Source organism: Scatophagus argus, chromosome 1, assembly GCF_020382885.2.
Source record: "Scatophagus argus isolate fScaArg1 chromosome 1, fScaArg1.pri, whole genome shotgun sequence".
NCBI classification, from domain to species: Eukaryota; Metazoa; Chordata; class Actinopteri; family Scatophagidae; genus Scatophagus; species Scatophagus argus.
In genome coordinates, this window is record NC_058493.1 from 14,584,023 (window position 1) to 14,603,598 (window position 19,576).

At 41.9% G+C, this 19,576-nt stretch overlaps 4 protein-coding genes across 6 annotated transcripts in view; 2 read left to right on the plus strand and 2 right to left on the minus strand.

Annotated features, from left to right (window-relative positions):
• LOC124064477 overlaps nucleotides 1–19,576 on the minus strand; it is a 956,368-nt gene that overhangs the window by 417,841 nt on the left and 518,951 nt on the right. The window lies entirely within an intron of this gene.
• atmin (ATM interactor) lies at nucleotides 37–7,396 on the plus strand. 3 transcript variants are annotated; one of them, XM_046385250.1, is made up of 4 exons: nucleotides 37–444; nucleotides 2,572–2,697; nucleotides 3,121–3,320; nucleotides 3,414–7,396. In XM_046385250.1, exons 1-4 carry the CDS (start codon nucleotides 193–195, stop codon nucleotides 5,188–5,190), a joined length of 2,355 nt encoding a protein of 784 aa, XP_046241206.1. In that variant the 5' UTR covers nucleotides 37–192; the 3' UTR covers nucleotides 5,191–7,396. The 3 variants fall into 3 exon arrangements, with proteins under 3 accessions (XP_046241206.1, XP_046241210.1, XP_046241218.1); XM_046385254.1 differs by lacking the exon at nucleotides 37–444 and adding an exon at nucleotides 466–933; XM_046385262.1 differs by lacking the exon at nucleotides 37–444 and adding an exon at nucleotides 1,230–1,971.
• si:ch73-103b9.2 (uncharacterized protein LOC100150067 homolog) lies at nucleotides 7,659–9,925 on the minus strand. Its single transcript, XM_046385337.1, has 2 exons — nucleotides 9,277–9,925; nucleotides 7,659–8,991 (listed from the first exon to the last, which is right to left on the minus strand). Exons 1-2 carry the CDS (start codon nucleotides 9,463–9,465, stop codon nucleotides 8,125–8,127), a joined length of 1,056 nt encoding a protein of 351 aa, XP_046241293.1. The 5' UTR covers nucleotides 9,466–9,925; the 3' UTR covers nucleotides 7,659–8,124.
• LOC124057304 (protein phosphatase 1 regulatory subunit 3E) lies at nucleotides 10,075–15,019 on the plus strand. Its single transcript, XM_046385381.1, has one exon. The coding sequence runs from the start codon at nucleotides 10,553–10,555 to the stop codon at nucleotides 11,474–11,476; it is 924 nt and encodes a 307-aa protein (XP_046241337.1). The 5' UTR covers nucleotides 10,075–10,552; the 3' UTR covers nucleotides 11,477–15,019.

Genomic DNA, 19,576 nt, shown 5'->3' on the forward strand with positions numbered 1-19,576 from the left:
AATCAGTCAATAAGTCTGACGCCATACTTTATTTTGCAAATCGGAAGTAGAACACTCACACCGGATGTGTCGTAGCCTAAATTGTCCCAAACGCCTTGGTGTAAGGTGGCGGACCAACCTTTCAGGCAAAGCTGAGGGACTTAAAGTACTGTTCATTCAGTGCTGCTGCTGGGGCTGTCAGCCAAACACAGAATGGACTGTCAACACAGAAACATGGCTGCCTCTGCAACTGGCAAGGCGAATAACAGAGGCAACGATATTACAGACAGTCCAAACTGTCTTCAAGAGTCTGTGTCGCAGTCACGGGAAATAATAAAACCCACCATCACGGAGCTGACCAAAGAAGTGAGGACGAACATCCTCTGCACCGTTGAAGGATGTGGAAAGATTCTCCCCAACACACCTGCATTGAACATGCATCTTGTTAAGTCACACAGAATAAAGGTAAACGCTCTCAAAATAAGGTTCATTTTCACACGGTTTGGACGTGTACGTAACTGCAATGCTAACTTGCTTAACTCAGGATCGCCAACAGTCATAATACTGGAAAACGCAAGTCATCCATAACAAATTCGTTTTAGCTAGCTCATAATACTGATGCTAACTTAGTTCACGTTGACGTTAGGTAAAAGTTTACTCTGTTCTCATATGAGTGAAGCCCTGTAACATTCATCCAGTAACTGTTTGGTTTGCCGTTAGCGAGCTAGCTACATGAAAGTCGCTACGTAGTCATCAATCATTGATTACGACCGCTAACTACATTTTTCGGTACACATCTCGCATTAGCTACACATCAGATCTCCCCTGATTGACTATTTGCGGTCGGAGGCTAAAATCTGGGGAGTATCTCATTTTAGCTGCGCCACCGTGTGAGGAGAGAAATGTGCTTATCATTGTCACGCTATTGTTTGGGGTCTGTTCACCTATTGAAAGGTAAACCACTCGACCACTATTGATTGTATGAGTCTAATATACAGTCCGCTTCCAATACCAGTCAGCAGAAGGGAGGCAGTCAAAGCATTTGGACTAAAGTCTAACTTACTTTTGACCCTGGTTTCTATGTCGTCACTAGTCTTGGACTCTATCGTAGGAGGCAGTCATTCACTATTTCCCCTCCATGAATGAAGTTCTTTGGTGGGAAAGGCTGCCTTTTGTCCTGCAGTAGACTAAACTCTTTGTTTAAATTAATTGAATGTGAGAATTTAAATGAGCTCTCACATGTAGGAATGTTAAGGCCCAGCAGTGGTTGTCTCATCTAAATTTGAGGTATAAAGTTTAACTCTGTTACTTTGTCAGTCATAGTTTATTGTAGGTCTATTTTACTTTAATGCTTAACAAGTGTTGTTGTAAGCAAAACCTCTTAAAGCCACAAGAAACTTTGAGAATAAGCGCATATTCAAATCCTGTGTTTTGATTTTTTTTTCATTTGGCTCACACTTTTTTATTTATACATTCTGGTGGACACATTGAAGTTCTTAAATGCTGGAATAGTTCACTCCTTAAGTTCAACTGAAAGAATGAGGCATGATGTGGGACCCAGTATCTGTTCATATTACATCCACTTCAACACTGCTGTAGCACTGCTGTATTGTTGAACAGCAGAAATGTATTAGCTGATCTCTCTCTCTCTGTACACACACACACACATATATATATATCTAACTATCAATCTGCTTCGTACTGGTCATGGCGGCTGATATATTTCATTTGAACTCATTCACTCAGCCCAGCTCAGAATACTTTCACAAGTTTAATGGGATTGTTTTGTCATTATCACTTACCTCAGCAAAGAGAAGCAGTTTCAGAGAAAAAACAAAATGCCGTGGACTGACCCTGATGTAGCAAAGACGGTCAATCTAGACTTGCTCCCTCTTTTGGGCTCAACCAGCTACTGCCTGGTGACAAATAATGCCTTGACATGACTCAGACTTCGGCCTAGGACCGGATGATGTAACGGAAGCCAACTGCAAGGTCATTCACTTTTAGCAAAATGTTTTTATGTGAACTCCTCATGCTAAACCAGAATGTGTTTTTAGCTTTAGCTGTTTTGCTCCCTCCAGTATAACAGCAGAGAGAGATGACCCTGACCACAGTTATCGAGTGGAGTGGTTTTGTCGGGTTGTATGCAGGACACATGCAGTGTAGTTGCTCTTTTCTGTGACAGGTATACTATTTATTTACTTTAAATAGGAGAAATAGTGGTACAGTCAACTACTATTTCTTGTGTATTGTCAGATGTATTAATTTCTTTTTCAGTTATGTAAAGTAGAGCATTCTGTCCACTCAGAAATGAGCTCATATTTTTAATACGCACCATATTACATATACATACATTTAATGCACTTTATAGCACTTGCTATAAAAAATACTGTAAGTCAAGTAAAACTTCAGTTTATCAGCTAAAATCTTGATAGTCAGTTAAAAGGTAAGACTGTAAACTTTTTAATCTCTTAAAATTACCTCAGAGCATTACAGGCATTCCTGTTGGTTGCTTGAAATTGTGCATTCTTATTGTAAGCTATGCTGAGTATGTCTTCTCTCCTTCTCTTTCATCAACATTGCCATCCCCAGGATGGTATGGTCAATCCCACGGTCAGAAAGGACATGAAAGACTCTCAGAAGCTTTACTGCTGCCCCATTGAGGGTTGTCCCAGAGGACCAAATAGACCCTTCTCCCAGTTTTCTCTGGTTAAACAAGTAAGCCTTTTCTTCAGTGACCTGTAATCCTTTTCATGTGATAAATGGAGTATAAACAGCAATATTGTAAAACTGAGTTGATCTTTACCCAAATATCATTTTTTTATTGCAATGTATTGGTCAAAAGATAAATACTGCTTGTATGATTTATTTTAGTTGATTTGTGCTTAGTAAAGTACTCCTAGATTAATAGCATTTCTCTTCTTACCCTTTTGTAACATCAAGGACTACAAAACTTCATTAAAAACTCTAACTTCCCTCTTTTATCTAAATGATACACTGGGACGGGTCCTGGTATCCTGTGAAGTTCTTAATTTTTTATTGTTATTTAAGAGCTCTCTTTAAGTTGGTAATAACCAACGTTAAAAAACTTACCTTTCAAACAACTGTAGGCCATATAGACTTTGATCTGTTTCATTGTAGCATTTCATGAAGATGCATGCAGAGAAGAAACACAAGTGCTTCAAATGCAACCATGGCTACAGCACAGAGTGGGACCTGAAGAGGCACATAGAGGACTGTGGCAAGACCTACCACTGTACATGTGGCTGCCCCTATGCTAGTAGGGCTGCACTGCTTTCACATATCTACAGGACAGGTCACGAAATTCCTACAGAACACAGGCATGTACATGTATAACCCAGAGTGTTTTTATTGAAACTCTGCTTTAGGGTTGGCTAAAAATGAACTTTGACCTTTTTTCTGTTTGCTTACAGAATTCCTCCAGTAAAAAAGCGAAAGATGGAGAAAACATTAAGCGGTCCAGAAAAGGTTAAGACCGATGAGCAAACCTGTCAAATCGTGGTTGCTGGTAAAGAGCTGATAGAGACTTCTCTTCCCTCTGATACACACCTTCATATCCCAGACTCAGTTAGTCAGAACCCAAACCCCCGCAAGAGCCTCCAGAAGTTGCTCCTACCAAAGCCAAAGATGGCTTTGGTCAGTGTTCCTGTGATGCAGCTTGCCCATCTGCCTGTCCTTCTTCCATCCACAGAAAGTGGAGCTTTGAGGTCTGTAGTGTTGGCAGTGGACAGCCAAGGCTCTGTCAGCACACTTCACCTTCTGCCGCAAGCCACAGGAGCTGTGGTACCCCAATTTGATGCTAAGAGTTTGGGTTTCAAGGACAGCATGCCGACTTCCCGCTCTAGCCTGGGACCCATTAGCACGGGGGTGCAGGTCAGTCTACACCCTGCAAGCACAGAGGACACAGCCGGCAGCCTGGCAGGAGAACGAGGAAGAAGCACATCCGCTACCATTCAGACAGACAAATCGTATTTGGCAAAAATGCCTACAGGAGAAGGGGTTAGTGAGGGAATAGGCTTGTGCCCGGTGGTTGAGTCCTCAGTGTCATCCTGCTCCCAAACAGACATCAGCGTCAGTGCTCAAGTCCTTCTTCCGGTCAGTGTTCAGACCCAGACGTTCTCCTCACGGGCCAAAGCCACGTCCTCTATTGGAGCTCAGACAGACAGTCAGTGCATGAACCAAATTCCTTGCTCCTCCTCATCTGTGCCGCCGTACAAAACCAGGCAGACGCAAACATACGTTGCCATGTCGCAATCGGAGGAGAAGGCTCAGAACCAGGCTATCATGTGCTCTGACCTATTTGGCAGTGATTCACTCAGTGTGTCTACCCAGACAGCCCTGGACATAGATGACACCCTCACTGTTGCAGGGAGCAGTATATATGAGGAGTCAAAGGCAACAGCGGGTGGTATGTGTTTTGGGGTGCAGACAGATGAGCTCAATTCAAGTAACATGGCAGATAACCAGACACAAACAATGACCTTGTTAAGCGACCTAGAAAACATTCTTTCTGACAGCATGTCAGGTCATCAGGTGCTGACTGAGGCCTCTGCAGGCTGTGGGTCAGGACTGGGTGCTGTTCAGGAGCAACACAATGGAATTGACTTTGACTTTGAAGAGTTTCTCAGTGCTGTGCACATCCAGACACAGACAGAGGAGAGTGAGTTGGGAGGGCTGGGTGGTGACACGCCGCTGGAGTCTCTGGACATCCAGACGCAGACGGACTTCCTCCTGTTGGATGAAGTGGACCAAAATCGAACCCAAGCCAACGACCTGGAGCTGTTTGATATTCAAACTCAGACTGACCTCAATTTCCTGCTAAGTGCCGGAAGCCACATGCCCCTGAGCAGCATCCTGCGACATTCAAGCTTTTCTATGAGCACCGAGTCCTCAGACACTGAAACACAAACAGATCTCCCCTCATTTGCTACAGGTCTCTCTGCTCAGACCCCTGTTGGTCAGGGTGAGCATGCAAGACTGCTGAACAGCACAGAGACACAGACTGTGACCAGCCAGTCAGAAGGCCTGGGACACCTCTTCTTGACGAGTAACGAAACACAGACTGTCATGGATGATTTCTTGTCAGCAGACCTGGCGTGGAATATGGAGTCCCATTTCAGCTCTGTGGAAACCCAGACATGTGAGGAGCTTTGTGCTCTCTTTCAGCACCCTGAGAAACCCAACAGCTGAAGCCCTCTTTGTCAAGCTGCCTAAGCTTTTTGCAGTACAAGTTTCTCATGTCTGCCTTTTCCTACAAAAGGGATAAGTCTACGCTGTCCTCCAGCGGATCATAGTCTTAGCAGAAAGAAGCCTGCGAAATTGTCTTTAAACATTCCACTGGAGACAACATGTCCAGAGCCTTTCCAGGTATATATCCTGACAGCTCCGCTGCACTTTATTAGCTTCATGGGCATGAATTATCAACTCTTGTCAAAGTTTACATATTTATTTGCACATAAAGTAACATATTGTATGTGTCTTGACTGAAATCCCAGTTTACTTCTTTATTTCAGTGTATAACCACTGTGAATGGTTTTCACTGCTTGGTCTTACTAGTGGTTTAAAAAAAAGAGTCAATATTTCATCAGTGTTAGATCTGCACTTAAAAGGGATGACATCTTTAGCTGTGTGTGGCTATCAAAAAAGATTTATGAAGTAGTTGCCCTGTATGACCACTTTCAAATATGCCTATACTGCATGAAAACAGTATGATCTCAGCTGTACAGCAAACAACATTGTGCATTTGGTTTGGTGTATATTGGAATGTGCTTGAAGTCTTCATTTAGTCAGCAGCACAGAAGGATAAAACATCTGTTCTCATCTTGTACATCTGATGCTGCCTCCATTGTTGCCTTGTCAGCGGCAGCAAGACTATAAACTGAATTACATTCTCTAACCTCTGCAGATAGTGGAAAATCCTCTTGACCAGTAAGAACATATCAGCTTTAGTTTAGTTTTTCAAAATAAAACCCCACGAGGCCTCTAACTATGAACAAGTCATTGCTCAATGGCGTTAAGATGCATCTCTGAAACATACCATTACTCATACAGATGTGGCACAAGTAAAAACTAAATGTTTTTTGTCTTGTCAGTTGTTGCACACCTTTCATTGAAATGTGATTGTGTGAAGTATGATGTTCATGTTGTGTAAATACTTTTTTTGTGTGCGAGTCTGCGCCTTTGTAGGTAAGAAGCCCATTCGAGTCAGTAAGCAGAGTAGGCTGTCATTGTCTGTGACTTATTCATTAGCTGGCTGTAAGTGTATACAGTAGCCGTCCTCAGTAATGTTACTGTACAGAAACATAATGGATTAGAGCAAGGATTAGCATAGAGCTATCATCTGTATTCACCAGCTGCTTTTGACTGAAAGGAGTCCTTTTTAATATATTCCATTAAACCCATCAGCTTTTCCACTCTTAACAATTGGACACAGTATTTTAATTTATTTTTTCTTTCTTTCTAAACTTGATGTTTTCATTCTGATTCTTGATAATGTTACCTCATTAAGCACAGGCACCACATGCAGATTACAGCATGCTTTACTGAGGAACCTAGAGTTATAGGCCTTGATTATTTATTCATTTTGTTACGTTGGTGCCTTAACCCAAGTATTAGCTTTAGTTCTGTTGCATACAGTTTGCTGCTTTATAATCATAACCGGACTTACTACTACTAGAATATGTTTTGGAAAATGAACACTGAAAAATTGTCAGAATCTATTCGTTCTTTGTTTTGCATGTTTAATCCATTGTGTTTTCATCATGATTGCATGAACTATTGGAATGTCCCTAATTGTTCTCCATAGGTTCTATGGAAAGGTTTATGTTCTGTCATGTGAAAACAGTGCTATGCAGCATTTTATTGAAGAGAACTTGCTTGACGCCATCTCGCTGTTTTTATGGATGGATTGTTGGTTAATGATGTTACAGTTTGTACTGTAGATGTTTGTAAGAACTGAAGAATGTAGAGAACATGACACTGTGCCCAAGTATAACATGCTCTGTTTCTTGCACCACGTCCAAACAAATTAAGGATCATTTCCATCTATTAGTGACAGACGGACACTCACACTTAAATTTCAACATTTCTTGTGTTGACATTAGTTCTTCTAGTTTGTCATTCTTGAATTCAAACACAGCATAACTGCCCCCTGCTGGCTTAGTGACACAGGAAAATGCTTTGCTTGAAACAGAACTGTGTGTAGAAGCCTTGTCAGTCACAAGTGTCAGTTACAGTGCTTTTATTTTCTCTCTTTCGTGAGTGCATGCAGATATTTTCCCTGCACAAAATATTTGTTCTGGCAGAATTTGAGTTTCTGTTGCCTGTAAGTTAATGGCTGCCTTGATTAATTGTTGAAGCTACACTACAGATGTTCTTAATAAACTGCTCTAAGGTGTCTGTGTTGTGTTCATTGTCACTTTAAGGACGTGATATGTCACTGACTATAGACCTGCTTATTTCTGGTTGCTTAAAAACTGTAGGTCTTAAGCAACCATTTTATTTGACATGCACATTGTCTAATTAGGTCAACACTGCCGCTCTTATTGCAGTAGAACAATCCAACTAAACCAAGAGGTTATAGAATAAAACAAAGTTAAAAAGCAACCCCCCCTCAGTTGTGAATGCGGTATGATTGTGGTAATTTTACGGCCTTTGGAGACCTATATAACCCAGCCCCCATCCACAATCACTAGGATTCATCTACTAACTGATATAAAACAAGACATGTTTGTAGTAGTTTGGCAACAGTTTATATCATTCACAGTCAGAGGCAGAGCCATAGCTTGTGGCTTAAGTTTTAATAGTATTGAGTATGAGGTAGTTGCACTGTTACGCAGGAGGTATAACTGCTGAAAAAGCATGTGTGGAAACTGGACAGAGTGCCACAAAGACCCAAAAAACATGCTCTTTTCACTTTACTGTTATTGTTGTGGTTAGCATGGTCTGAAACGTCATGCCAGACTCAACTGACTGAACCAATGAGCTACTTTCATGAACACGTCTCTTATATTAAACTCAGTCTTCCAACTAACCACTGTGACGGAAACATTGCATGACAGGAAATAAGTTTTTACGTGATTCAGACATGGTTTAAAAGTATTGCGTACGTCATCATCAATCATGTTAGACATTTATTTCACAGCCCTCATACAGCTTGACGGCACACACAGTCTTGCTGGGGTGCATATGAGCTTCTGCACCTGCTGCAGTGACAGGATGGAGAGCCTGCGTCAGGCTCTTATCCACTGAGAAGCCAGTGCTGGTCGCTGTGTCACATTTGGAAGATACAGGCACTTGACACCTCTTGGTGATAGAGACTCTTACAGCAGAGAACAGGAGGGGGTTGTGCTGACATGTCCGGAGTCCACGGGTCAGGCCTGCAGAGTGCATAGGAGGCTCTGGGTTAACAACAGGGTCCATTTTCGTCCCTCTCGTCCCGCTTTTCTTATTAAACGTGACACAGTTTTCCTCTGTGGTCTCTCCTTCTGGAGCCTTCTTGCCATTGCAGAGCTGGCCACTGATTCTTTGAGGATTCATTTGTGGTGACTCAATTGGAGGTAAAAATGTGAAGTTTTTAATGGGTACCACTGTGTTACTGGGCCTGTGGCTGTGTTTCTGAGGCTTAATGGCTCTGTTCTGCAAAGGAGTCTGTCTGAGCGCCCCTCCCTCCTCTATCTTTTCTACCAGTACGAGATTTGGTGTGGTTTTGCGCATTGCAATGAGGAGAGGCCATTCTGAGGCATCTTTCCGCAGAACTGATAGAGGAGTGTTACTACAGGATCCCGCATGCTGGTTTAATGTTTGTTTCTTAAAGCCATTATGCAGGGCTGTGTGAGAGTCCCAGCAGTGCTCTGCAATGCTGGCCGAGCTGTCTGCATTAGGGACCGACAAGGGTACTGGGTTGTCCACCTCCTTATGCTTTAGTTTCCTGCTGCTCTTCTGAGACAAAAGTATGCAGCTCAGTGGTGCAACTCTGGCCCAACCATGGACCTGTTTGAAAATGAAATATGGTGTTGAACATTAAAACTATAAGTTTTGATATTTCATTGTGCCAAGTCAAAATTGAGATTAAAAGAGGATAGTAGATATTAAATTAATCTTGGTATCAGTATCAGAAAAAATACTATAATAATAAGGGTTAGATCAACAACAGAAATTAGATGAAATTATTTTGCTACTGACTCCAGATTGCGACAGAAGGCACTTTCCTTAAAGTTAGCATTGACTGAATGAGAAAAACGCATGCAATTTAAAAAAAAATATTCATTCACTTACAGCTTCTTCCCAACCAGAGTAACAACGATACTCATACGGCTCCAGTTCTTTCAAGAAGTCCTCCTCACTTAAATCTAGAAGGGCATCAACATGCTTCCTATCTGGAAGCTCCTCAGCCACGTCCTCCTGTGCTGGAAACTTGCCTGATCCGTTCACAGCTTTGAGGTCCACTTCCTCTGAGGTCGCCATTAAAATTAGTTCATATATGTCATAGTGTAATCTAGAGAGTGTTGAGTTCTTTCAGTTTTTAACGTAAGAAACCTCGAAAGGGGAAGCAATCTGAATCCCTGCTGCATGTCAGATGAGTTTGTATCACTATTCCCATATCAGACAAGCTGCTGCTGCCTGTCGTGGAAACTTTTCTCTCTGGTCGACACTGTTTTTCCCAAACAGAAGTGTAGGAGCGTTGAATGCCTTTGGAGACGATCCGCAACTCCGTCGCCACAACAACGACGCGTAGAGGCTGCACCGGAAGCCGTGACGTAGAAGAAAGGAGGTGGGGGCTGGCCGGTCTGCCCCCAGATGAATTATTACATCTCTATTATGCAATGGTCTTAATTTACACTGTCTCCCCGGATAATCTCCAAATGCAAATTGCAGTAGAATATAAAATAGTAAAATAGAATAGAGGTTTATGAACCGAAGCTGTCGGTGTAAATAAGTCTCAATCACTCAGCAGAGTAAATGCTCAAAATTCATTCAAAATGTGTTTGTGTTGTTTTTGTTTTTTGTTTTTTTTTTCTGTTGGCATCGCTAAATAAGGTCACAAACTGAAAAAGAGGAAGTTGATGGGGCTTATCACTTGTGAATGAGGAAACCATGTTGGTTAGCTGCAACGTTCTGTTCTGCACGTAGACGTCAGAACTGCTCCCCGCGGGCTCATATCAGCTGCAAAGGTAACACACGGCATGTTGGTCACACCGAAACAGAGACACGAGTGATGCTTGCGGTGGTCACTGTGAAGAGGAAGGTCTGCACTTTTTAGTCTTTTTTTTGTTTGTTTGTTGTTGTTGCAATGAGCGGACTTTTGGGTTACAGCCTATTCTTCACACGCAGAAATTTCAAGTGCCCGATCTGCAGGAGAGACCTCGCACTTTGCTGGCGCACATCCGCAGCTTGGTTTATTGGTCCAGAACTGCAAAGTGTCAGCTTCTGACGCAGCCGGAGAACCTATCCGCGAGCGGGAACGCTGACACCTGACGGCTCCATCTCTCCACAAGCCGGTTTTGGCCATCACGACCACTTGGGCTCTGCAGTGCAGGATCTGCTGCGTTGTATGGAAGCAGAGTCTTCGCACACTGCCGTGGACATGCTGCCCCCAAAGACCTGCCTGCCGAGGAACTACAGCTGCATAGCTGGACTGTTCGGAAGCCTGGCAGCGGCAAACCCGCGGCTTGACGATGGGGAAGATTTTGACAGGATCAACGGGACTTGCGAGCCCATCGAGAGCCCCGTGGTGGACGTGAGACCCCGGGGCAGAGAGATCTTCCTGAAGCCTCCACAGAGTCCAACTCTGCGGCGGAGGTGCAAGTCGCTGCCCACGCCCACAGAGAGAGCAAAGTTAGAGATCTCCCGCAGCAGAAGTCCAACTAGTCAGAAAAAGGTCCGCTTCGCCGACTCCCTGGGCCTGGAGCTCATTTCAGTGAAGCACTTCGATGACACAGATGAGCCGGAGGTGCCGGAGCGCATATTGGCAAAACTGCCCAAAGGACCCCTCCACCTTAATCATTTGGAAACAAAATTCCCGCGGGCCCCTGCGCAGTCTGTGTTCATGGAGCTGCAGTTCAGTAACCCAGGCACGTTACCCGGCTTTGAACAGAGAGTGAGGGAGGTCAAAGTCATGTTGGAGACGGTCGAGGCAGACGAATTCAGTCTCTCCGGGTTTGTGCGCGTTTTGAATCTGGCTTTCGAAAAGAGCGTCTCTTTGCGGTATTCTCTAAACAACTGGTTAACGTTTATGGACAGTTTGGCTTCTTATGTCCCAAGCTCCAGCGACGGTGTCACCGATAAGTTCCGTTTCAAGATCGTCATGCCCACCTACCTCGACAACGGAGGCACACTGCAGTTTGCAATTAAATACTGTGTGGGCGGTCAAGAGTTCTGGGACAATAATAATGGGAACAACTACAAAGTGCGGCGTCACCGATTCAAGATGTCCCCGCCGCGGGAATGGGAGAACGGATGGATCCACTTTATCTGAGCTTTGCGGTGTGAGGTGGAACACTGCATGCGTTATTTGCGCGTACTGATCCCCGAGTACCTTAATTATGACTGTAGCCTGTTAAAGTTTTTTCTTTCTGACATTGTCAGCAACACACACGTTGTGACACCGAAAACAATTTCCCACAATGCTTCAAATATTTAGTAAACAGAATGGGTGTTGGGGACTGCTGCTTAAGCCCTTTGACAGGCGCCGGTGTGGGATGCTGTTAGATAATTTGCCTTGATGTCAGGGCTCTGTATCGCTTGGTGCCCTTTGGGAGGGCATGTTCATGTTATGTAATGTAGAAACACGTGCCACGGAAAACGTGCCGGGCATTGCCGGCTTCAGGCATCACTGCTTCTCACAGGAGATGCCGTGAATTTATTTGATGGCGTGGGGATCTTTAAATTATCACTTTGTGTTCCACGTGTGCAAAAACACCGGCTTTATGGGAAGCAGAAATCGTCACATCTTGGCTGATGTGGACGCCAAGGGAACGTATAGGCTTTTTTTTTGGGGGGGGGGGGGGGGGTCCACATGCGGCAGGTGATTTCATTCATAAAAATTCAATGTATAATGTCTCACTGCCATACTATTGAAAAATGCCTTATTTTAAGCCGTGATGTGGAACGTTATGTAGCATTTCCCCCCAGCAGGTTTAAATAGTGTAAAATGTACATTTAACATGCAGCCTACAGGCACAGGGGGCTACAGGCTTCCAATCCAGGGACGCTATACTTGGTCAGAAACCTACCTTTTAGCCGTATGTTTGCGCCCGCTCAACACCTATTGTATATTTTTGCAAAGTCCAAAGATGATGAACTCAAAATCTTTCCTAGGAAAAGAAATTTCCGTAAATTATAACTGCATCTTGCATATTCCATCAGATCTTGAAGGCTAAAAGAATGGGCTTCAATACTGTCATAGTGTACGGTTTGTTTCTTTTCTGAATGAACCCCTTGAACATGGTCGTTGTCCTCCACCACCCAAAGGGAAAATAGATCTAGCAGCCCTTTGCAAGCTTAAATTTACCTCAGATTACCACTGGACTCTTCTTCTTCAGGTTTATTGTTGTAAGATAGATGTTATTTTCACAGTAATTATTTTCTAACGGATACAGAAAAGTATTATTGTACATTACAGATACAAAATGCAATGCTCATTCATTTCTAATGCTCTTGATTGCACTGTGTTACTCGTGCTTTTTGCAGAGCAGTATTGTCTGTAGACAAAGTAGCTACTATACAAACAACTGTGTTTAAATGGCTTTTATCCACAGTCACCACTGTGCAAGGACAGTGCTACTCTCACACCCCACGTGACCAAAGTGGTTTGGAGCACCTGACTGGCTGATTTTTTTTTGTCCTTAGATGGCAAACTGTTGCCTGATGACTTCATTTCTGTATCACATGCCTTGACTGATGTTGTACAACCACTCTGCCCACGACAGAAAACAGCTAACACCACATTCATAAGTTTGTTTGTTTCATTATTAATTCACTGGGGAGCAGTCTTCCAAATCATTTGTTGTCATGTACTCTGTCTTTGTGACAAACAGACTTGCATGTCATTACTTCATTGCATATATCCATCATGCTTTTTTTTTTTTTTTTTTTTTTTTTTTACATTGTAGGATATGAACAATGTTTGCGGGCATGTAAAAGTTGAGACTTCTGCAAGCAGAGGAATAACAAACAGGGTGCTTTTGATTGCAGGGCACTGACTGTAATCTGAACATCACTTTGTCCTTTGTTTACATCATCACGGCCTCGGGGGAAGCTCTCCGTTTAATGAGGCCATCAGGTTGGGAGGTGGATAAAAACTATTCCTGTAACCACTTAGGTTTTGGAGCAGCTCCACTGTGAACTCTTCAGTGATGTTTGTCTCTAAATCTGACAGGGTTTGCATTGGAACTTGGATGCTGTACCTGATGAACGGCTTTGCTGAAGTAAGAGATGTCCAGCACTGAGCTGATATTTGCTTTCACCACATTTAGCTTTATCATGTACAGAGCTGCATTCCTCTAGCACATTTCTTAAAATGCACTGTGGATATATAATGCCTGGTCATGGCAGAGCTTGCTGTGTGTTATATTGTTAAATCAGTGGCATAGTGTCTGCTTTGGTCTGTGTAAACTTTGTTCAAGCATCCATGCAGGTACAAAACCAGAAAGCGTTAGTTATCATGAGACTGCTGACGGGGGTACAGAGAGATGCATCAATACCAATCAGTCACTGCCAACACAGACTGCGTTTTGAAATTTAACAAGATTTGCTCTGTTTAGTCAACAGTGTGCAGTTTGGGGTTGTGTGACCGTCTGAATATGATGCTTTCTCCATGTTCATTACATGTGAGTCTTTGATTTGATTTAAGATGCCAGTACTCAGTCTGAGCCTGGCATCTCCAACGCGGCTGTTGTTATTGGTGCATCCCTACCATAAAGAAAGTGAAGGGCTTCTGGTGTGATTAGATTTTCACCTCAGTGTATACATAACATTTTGCATTAGAACTCACGTATATATAGATGTGTATGTAAATGTGTTAATGTGTCATATTGAATGTCTTCCTATTACTGTTCTATGTCACGTGTATTTTGAAGCATCTTAAAAGCAGGCTGGAGAGATGTGAATGGTAAAAGTTTGTTGTCTGTTGATGCTGTGAAGTTGGAAGATAAAACATAAGCCCAAACTTAATTAATTTCTGAAGCACACTGATTGTTAAATTTAATAATCAAAACTTTCTACAAGATCATTTAAAATAAGAATAATAATAACCAACCATGTGAACATTTGTCTCAAAATGATGCTTTATATATCACAGAGACTTTCCTTGAAATGTGAAATATGTACCAGCGTGTGGAAAGTATTTCCGAATGACGTGAATACACGGGAAACACCCTGTCCACAGTTAAAGGCAAAATATGAGTTTAATGATGAAGAGCTGAGAGAATGCAAGTGCTTGTTTGTTCAGCGATAATGTGACTGCAGATGGATGAAAAGACGTGAACTCCAGACAATGACAAAGGCACATATCTGGTCAAGAGTGATAATGTAAGATGCACTTTGGTGTTTGATAACTTTTGTCATGAGCGACTTATGATTGTAGCAGACTCGGTCAAAGCGGGTCTAATGCACTTTGAGTGAGAACAAGGAAAGGGACAAGGTTGCAGGCCACAATACTGATGATAGCTTCCCCTGTGAATAGCTACTAACCAAGATGTTTTCAAATCTTGTCCTCTCTTATTTCTCTTTTCTGTCACTGTCTAAAGCCTAATTCACCTCTGTCTTACTTATAACCATCAGAATGCCCTGAATTGATTTCAGTGAGTTGTTTGCTTTTGTCAATTCTATGCAACCCCTTTTGTGTTGCGACATCTCCAGTCATCTGACTGTATTAATCTGTATTGTGTGCTATTTGTCTAATGTTAATATGTTTGCATGTACCTTTTACTTTTATGTTTAGTTTTTAATGTAGCCTATGTTTTCTTAAAACAATAGTTAATAAAGACATTTGTGATGGAAACCAAATACTCTGCCAGTACTTCAAAAATCACACAATGTAATCTCTATATCACTCAATTTCTCGCTAAAAATTATGTGAACATTGAACACAATCTGTTGCATAACAGTGTAGTCAGACCCATCACGACGAAATCACATCCCTTAGATTGTTGCGGAACTCCACAGTGTCTGTCACTATGATATAAAATAAGACATGATTGTGATATATATGGTGTGTGTGAGCGCAGAGCTCTCAGGGTGTCAGACTATGAGATCAGCTGAGCACCTGATTAGCAAAGGGCTGCAGCTGGTCCCCATTCATGAAACAGCACACCGCAGCGGGCTGTAGCCGTCGCCATTGTAGACATGGCTGCGGACATGTCCCCCCACCACCACACACACACACATACACACACACATATACACACACACATACTTCCCACTCCTGTTTATGAAAGGGAGGGGTTGGAGCTTGAGGCAAGTGCAGGAGAATAAGAATACAAAAAGCTAATGATAACATAGCTAGTGATAGGAAAGGAAATAGAAAGGAAATAAAAAACAAACTAGCATGCAGTCAAATAAATCCACAGTATCTGTAGCCGCTCAACAAAGCCTCCAGAGCTTTCATTAAAGGAATTAAATGGCGGATAATGGCACAGTAATATAATATGTGCTTGACTGAAGTGAAGTTTGATACTGGAGGCGTTTTTATTTGGAGAGCTAACAGAATTAACTAAGCGTGCTGCATTTAAAGCCTTGTCTGCATGTGTAGCAGGTATATGTTATACATGCAGTGTACTGGGGGATTCTGTGTCAGATTAGAACATGATCCTGCTTAATCTCTATGCAAACCTAAAGCAGCGATGACTGAGCGGTGTTGGTGACCCACAGTCAGGAGAAGCTGAGTTCAACTTTGCTTACTTATGGTTGTGCTGACAGTTTGTAGCTGCTCTGCGTTGTGCATTTCAGCAGCCATGCAGTGTGAATCCATATGGCCAGCCACAAAAGTCCTGCTGTGAGATTCCCACTCAGTTCTATGATTAGAGCTACTCAGCAGCTAGCTTGAAGTGGAAAATCACAAAATTCTCCCGAAACTGAGATTAAAAACAGGAAAGCAGGAAATTGAGCCGTGCATAGTTTGATTTTTTTGATTTGACTGCAGTGTGGCACATTTGCCTTGTCTGGATTTTGTTTGACTATTTGTTACATACACGAATCAGTTACTTTACATGTGTGTCTAATTATATATCATCAGTATGCCTCAGCATCAGCCTGTGTAATTACCAAGTCGTAGTATTCAGGCAACGTCACGCGGCGTCACAATAGCCGCTTATAAAGCTGCTGTGTTCATGCGATGATGAAGTTGTGATTGTTCTCTCTCTCTCTCTGGTATCTGGCAGCCATTGTCATCCCACCTGCGGATCTTCTTCCACCTCATCTGGAGTGTGTCCTCGGGCTCTAATAACGTGGTCAAGTCAATGCTCACAAACAGGTTTCATGATTTCAGTTTCAATCATTCTTGCGATGCACTGAGGGCAAATGCTGTGCCATGAGATTAATCCTGACTCAGCAGCAGCCAGAGCTGCAGTGTAGACTACAGCCATAACCTCATCGCAGTGAGCACTCGAGCTGAATAATTAATCTGCTAAATGATCCTTTAAACTCTGGAAAATTCATTCTGTTGTTTGGAAGGGTCTTCTCTAACAGCTTACCTAGACAGGCTCCCTTATTCCTTTTACCGCAGCTGTTTCTTTTGCAGTTTACCTCTTTATACTCTTTATTACCCATCATGTTGCTTTACCTAAAACCTCTTGCTAAAGCTGAACTTCTTCCCATGTTTCTTATTATATTATATCCCATTTTATACTTCTTATTGTATTCCATATGCACTTATATTCACTCACTCACTCACTCACAAAGAGATTGAAATCAGGTGTGGCAGGAGTCAGACTGGATTTTTGTCAAACAGCCTGCTTGCCTTCTTTTCTCATCCTCTTTCCGTCCCTGCTGCGTGTTTCCTCCCTTCCTTTCAGACATACTATGCAGGATTTGTCTGTTTGTTTGTAAACATGCCATTAAGCATCTCAGGAGGAAGATAGTTGATTATTGAGTCTCATTTCCAGGTCATCAAATAGCCATCAACCCAAAATGTTGGTGTTCAACTGTCAGCTATCTTTCTCCAGAGTGGTTGATGGCCAGAAGTGTTCCAATAAAAGAAAATACTAAGAAAACTGCAAAGAAAATACTGGCGGGGGGCAGGAACTCTGGCTTCTGCCTCTACTTATAGTGGATCATAAGTAAAAACTGAAAGGAATTATGACATATTATATGCGTTGTCATGTATGAAGGAACATCTTTCATGGTAAAACTTTTTCACTTTTCATAAATAGATTTCCATCTTAAATCATTGGATCCTCTGAGCATGTATTACCTATTGAGTTTTCAACTTTATATGCTTAACCAATCATATAATATTGTTGAAATGTTTAAGGTCCAGTGTGAATACAATATTGATGATTATGTTATCATTAACGTATAGAATTGTGTTATTATTATGTTAAAACAAGTGTTTCATAACTACAGAGGGGGCGGGTCCTTCTCCTCCAAGGAGCCATGTTGCACCACCATGTTTCTATAGCTGTGCAGAAGGGACAAAACAAACATTGGCACTAGTTTTTCACAAATTTAGCAGGCATCATGAAGAGGGTGAGGGGTATTCAATAAACAAACATTAACACTCACAAAGAGCACAGAAAAAAAATCAATATCAAAATACGGTTGGTTTCTGTCCTTCTTTGGAAAGCTTTCCTGTCTTTCGTTCAAAGCTCTCAGGGGAAATTTTCACTGTTAATCAGAAAGAGAGACAAATGACCTGTTCCTTCAAACACCATAATAAGACATAATAAAGAAACCAAGCAAAGTGCTTGCGGTGTGCTTTAACCACTTACCAGACTGTGACACAACCACTTCAAATATCAAATATAATATGGTTACTGTTCAACTTTGGTAATGTTACTTTTGTTAATCTTCAGTAAACTGAGCATTTTCTTAATGTTGTAACAGTATTTGTAGACTGCACAGAGTATTGCTATGGTACTTTGATATTTGTATTATAACAAAGTCAAATGACAATGTGAAATCAGTGTAAAAGGGGTCATTCATAGTGACAAACCAGTGGAAATTTATCACCTAAAGCTTTACGTAGATTTATAGGTAGTTTCAGCATGTTGTTTAGCTGTCCAGCCTGCAACTTAAGTTTTTTGCAGTATTGCCTACTTAGAACCAAGTGACAAGTTGGCACAGTTTGTGACGAAGTGGTGAACACAATGGAGCATTTAGCAGCTGAAGAGTCAGATATTATCCTCAGGAGTTGGCAGAGACCAAACTAAAGGATTACTGAACTTAGATTTGCCAAGTGATCAGAAACATGGCTCCAAATGAGTGTTCACTTTGCTCAGTGATGGCTGGATGTGTCATAACAAGTGTTTTGTCTGAATTTTTTTATCTGAATATATAAAATCCACTTTTTGCATGTATATTATTATAACAGTGGTTAGTAAAATTTATATAAGTGGGCTGTATTAAATGTACAACGTTGTCCATAATGCTCTTTTTGTTTACACTTTACTAGGTGAACTAATGTCAGGAAAGAGAAGGGGAGATTTCGCAGAAAATTTCTGCCCACTTCTCCCTCCCAGGAGGGGAGGTTCACCTTCCCGTATGACAGGGACAAATTTGGGTTCAGCCTTGTTTTATTTTACTGAAAGGCTGGTGGAGATATCATGACTGGAACATGCACTCAATAATGTGTTTTTTGTTGTTAGCATTGTAGTCAGTGTCAAAGGAAAAAACTACCTTGGCTGATCTTTTCTTTTGCATTATTTTTCTATTGATATTAGCTCTCCAGCCAAGGTGGTTTAACTCAGGTGAATGGCAGCCGGTAACACTGTACTTGTTGGAATGAAGTATTACATTTTCCTGTATATTTTAATGGGATTTCACCAAATGCTTGCACAGGTCTGCTATAGATGCAGCCATCATGCTATACAATGGGCAGGCAACTCTGTAATAGATGCTGTTTCGTATATAGCAAATGGAATATGTCTGACATTGAAGAAAGAGAATTAAGTTAGAAGTATCCTGAAAAACAGTAGTCTGGTCCATTGTGCACAAGACATGAATCCAAAGAGCTGTATGGGCAATTTTCCCAACCATCAGTGACTGATCAGTATGCTGCTGATCTCCTTCCAGACCTCACAGGCCTACCAGATCTTATGAAATAAAACACTAAAGTTCTGTTTCATATGAGAGCAGCTCGAGTCATTGCACAAGAGAATATTGCTCTGAATAAAACAAAAGCCGCTACATTACATTTCCTTCCTCATTTTAAAAATGTTCAGCCCATTCTTTTTTCTTTCATCCTCCACTGTTTTCAAGTTGTTACGGTACACTCAAGTGATTTTTCTTAGGTCATGCATTTGCTGATGCTATCCAATGAATGAAATGTTTCTTTATATATTCTGTCCATTACTCTCCTGTCCTTCTCCCACTATCCTCACTTTTTTCACTTCACTCTCTGCTATCACTGTCCTTCTGG

Bases quoted from the DNA above. Each gene is read 5' to 3' on its own strand.
- atmin (XM_046385250.1), top strand. From the start codon at position 193: ATGGACTGTCAACACAGAAACATGGCTGCCTCTGCAACTGGCAAGGCG. The intron at 445-2,571 runs GTAAACGCTCTC...TGCCATCCCCAG, and splicing joins TTAAGTCACACAGAATAAAG to GATGGTATGGTCAATCCCAC. The intron at 3,321-3,413 runs GCATGTACATGT...GTTTGCTTACAG, and splicing joins GAAATTCCTACAGAACACAG to AATTCCTCCAGTAAAAAAGC.
- si:ch73-103b9.2 (XM_046385337.1), bottom strand. From the start codon at position 9,465: ATGGCGACCTCAGAGGAAGTGGACCTCAAAGCTGTGAACGGATCAGGC. The intron at 8,992-9,276 runs GTAAGTGAATGA...ATTTTCAAACAG, and splicing joins ACTCTGGTTGGGAAGAAGCT to GTCCATGGTTGGGCCAGAGT.
- LOC124057304 (XM_046385381.1), top strand. From the start codon at position 10,553: ATGGAAGCAGAGTCTTCGCACACTGCCGTGGACATGCTGCCCCCAAAG.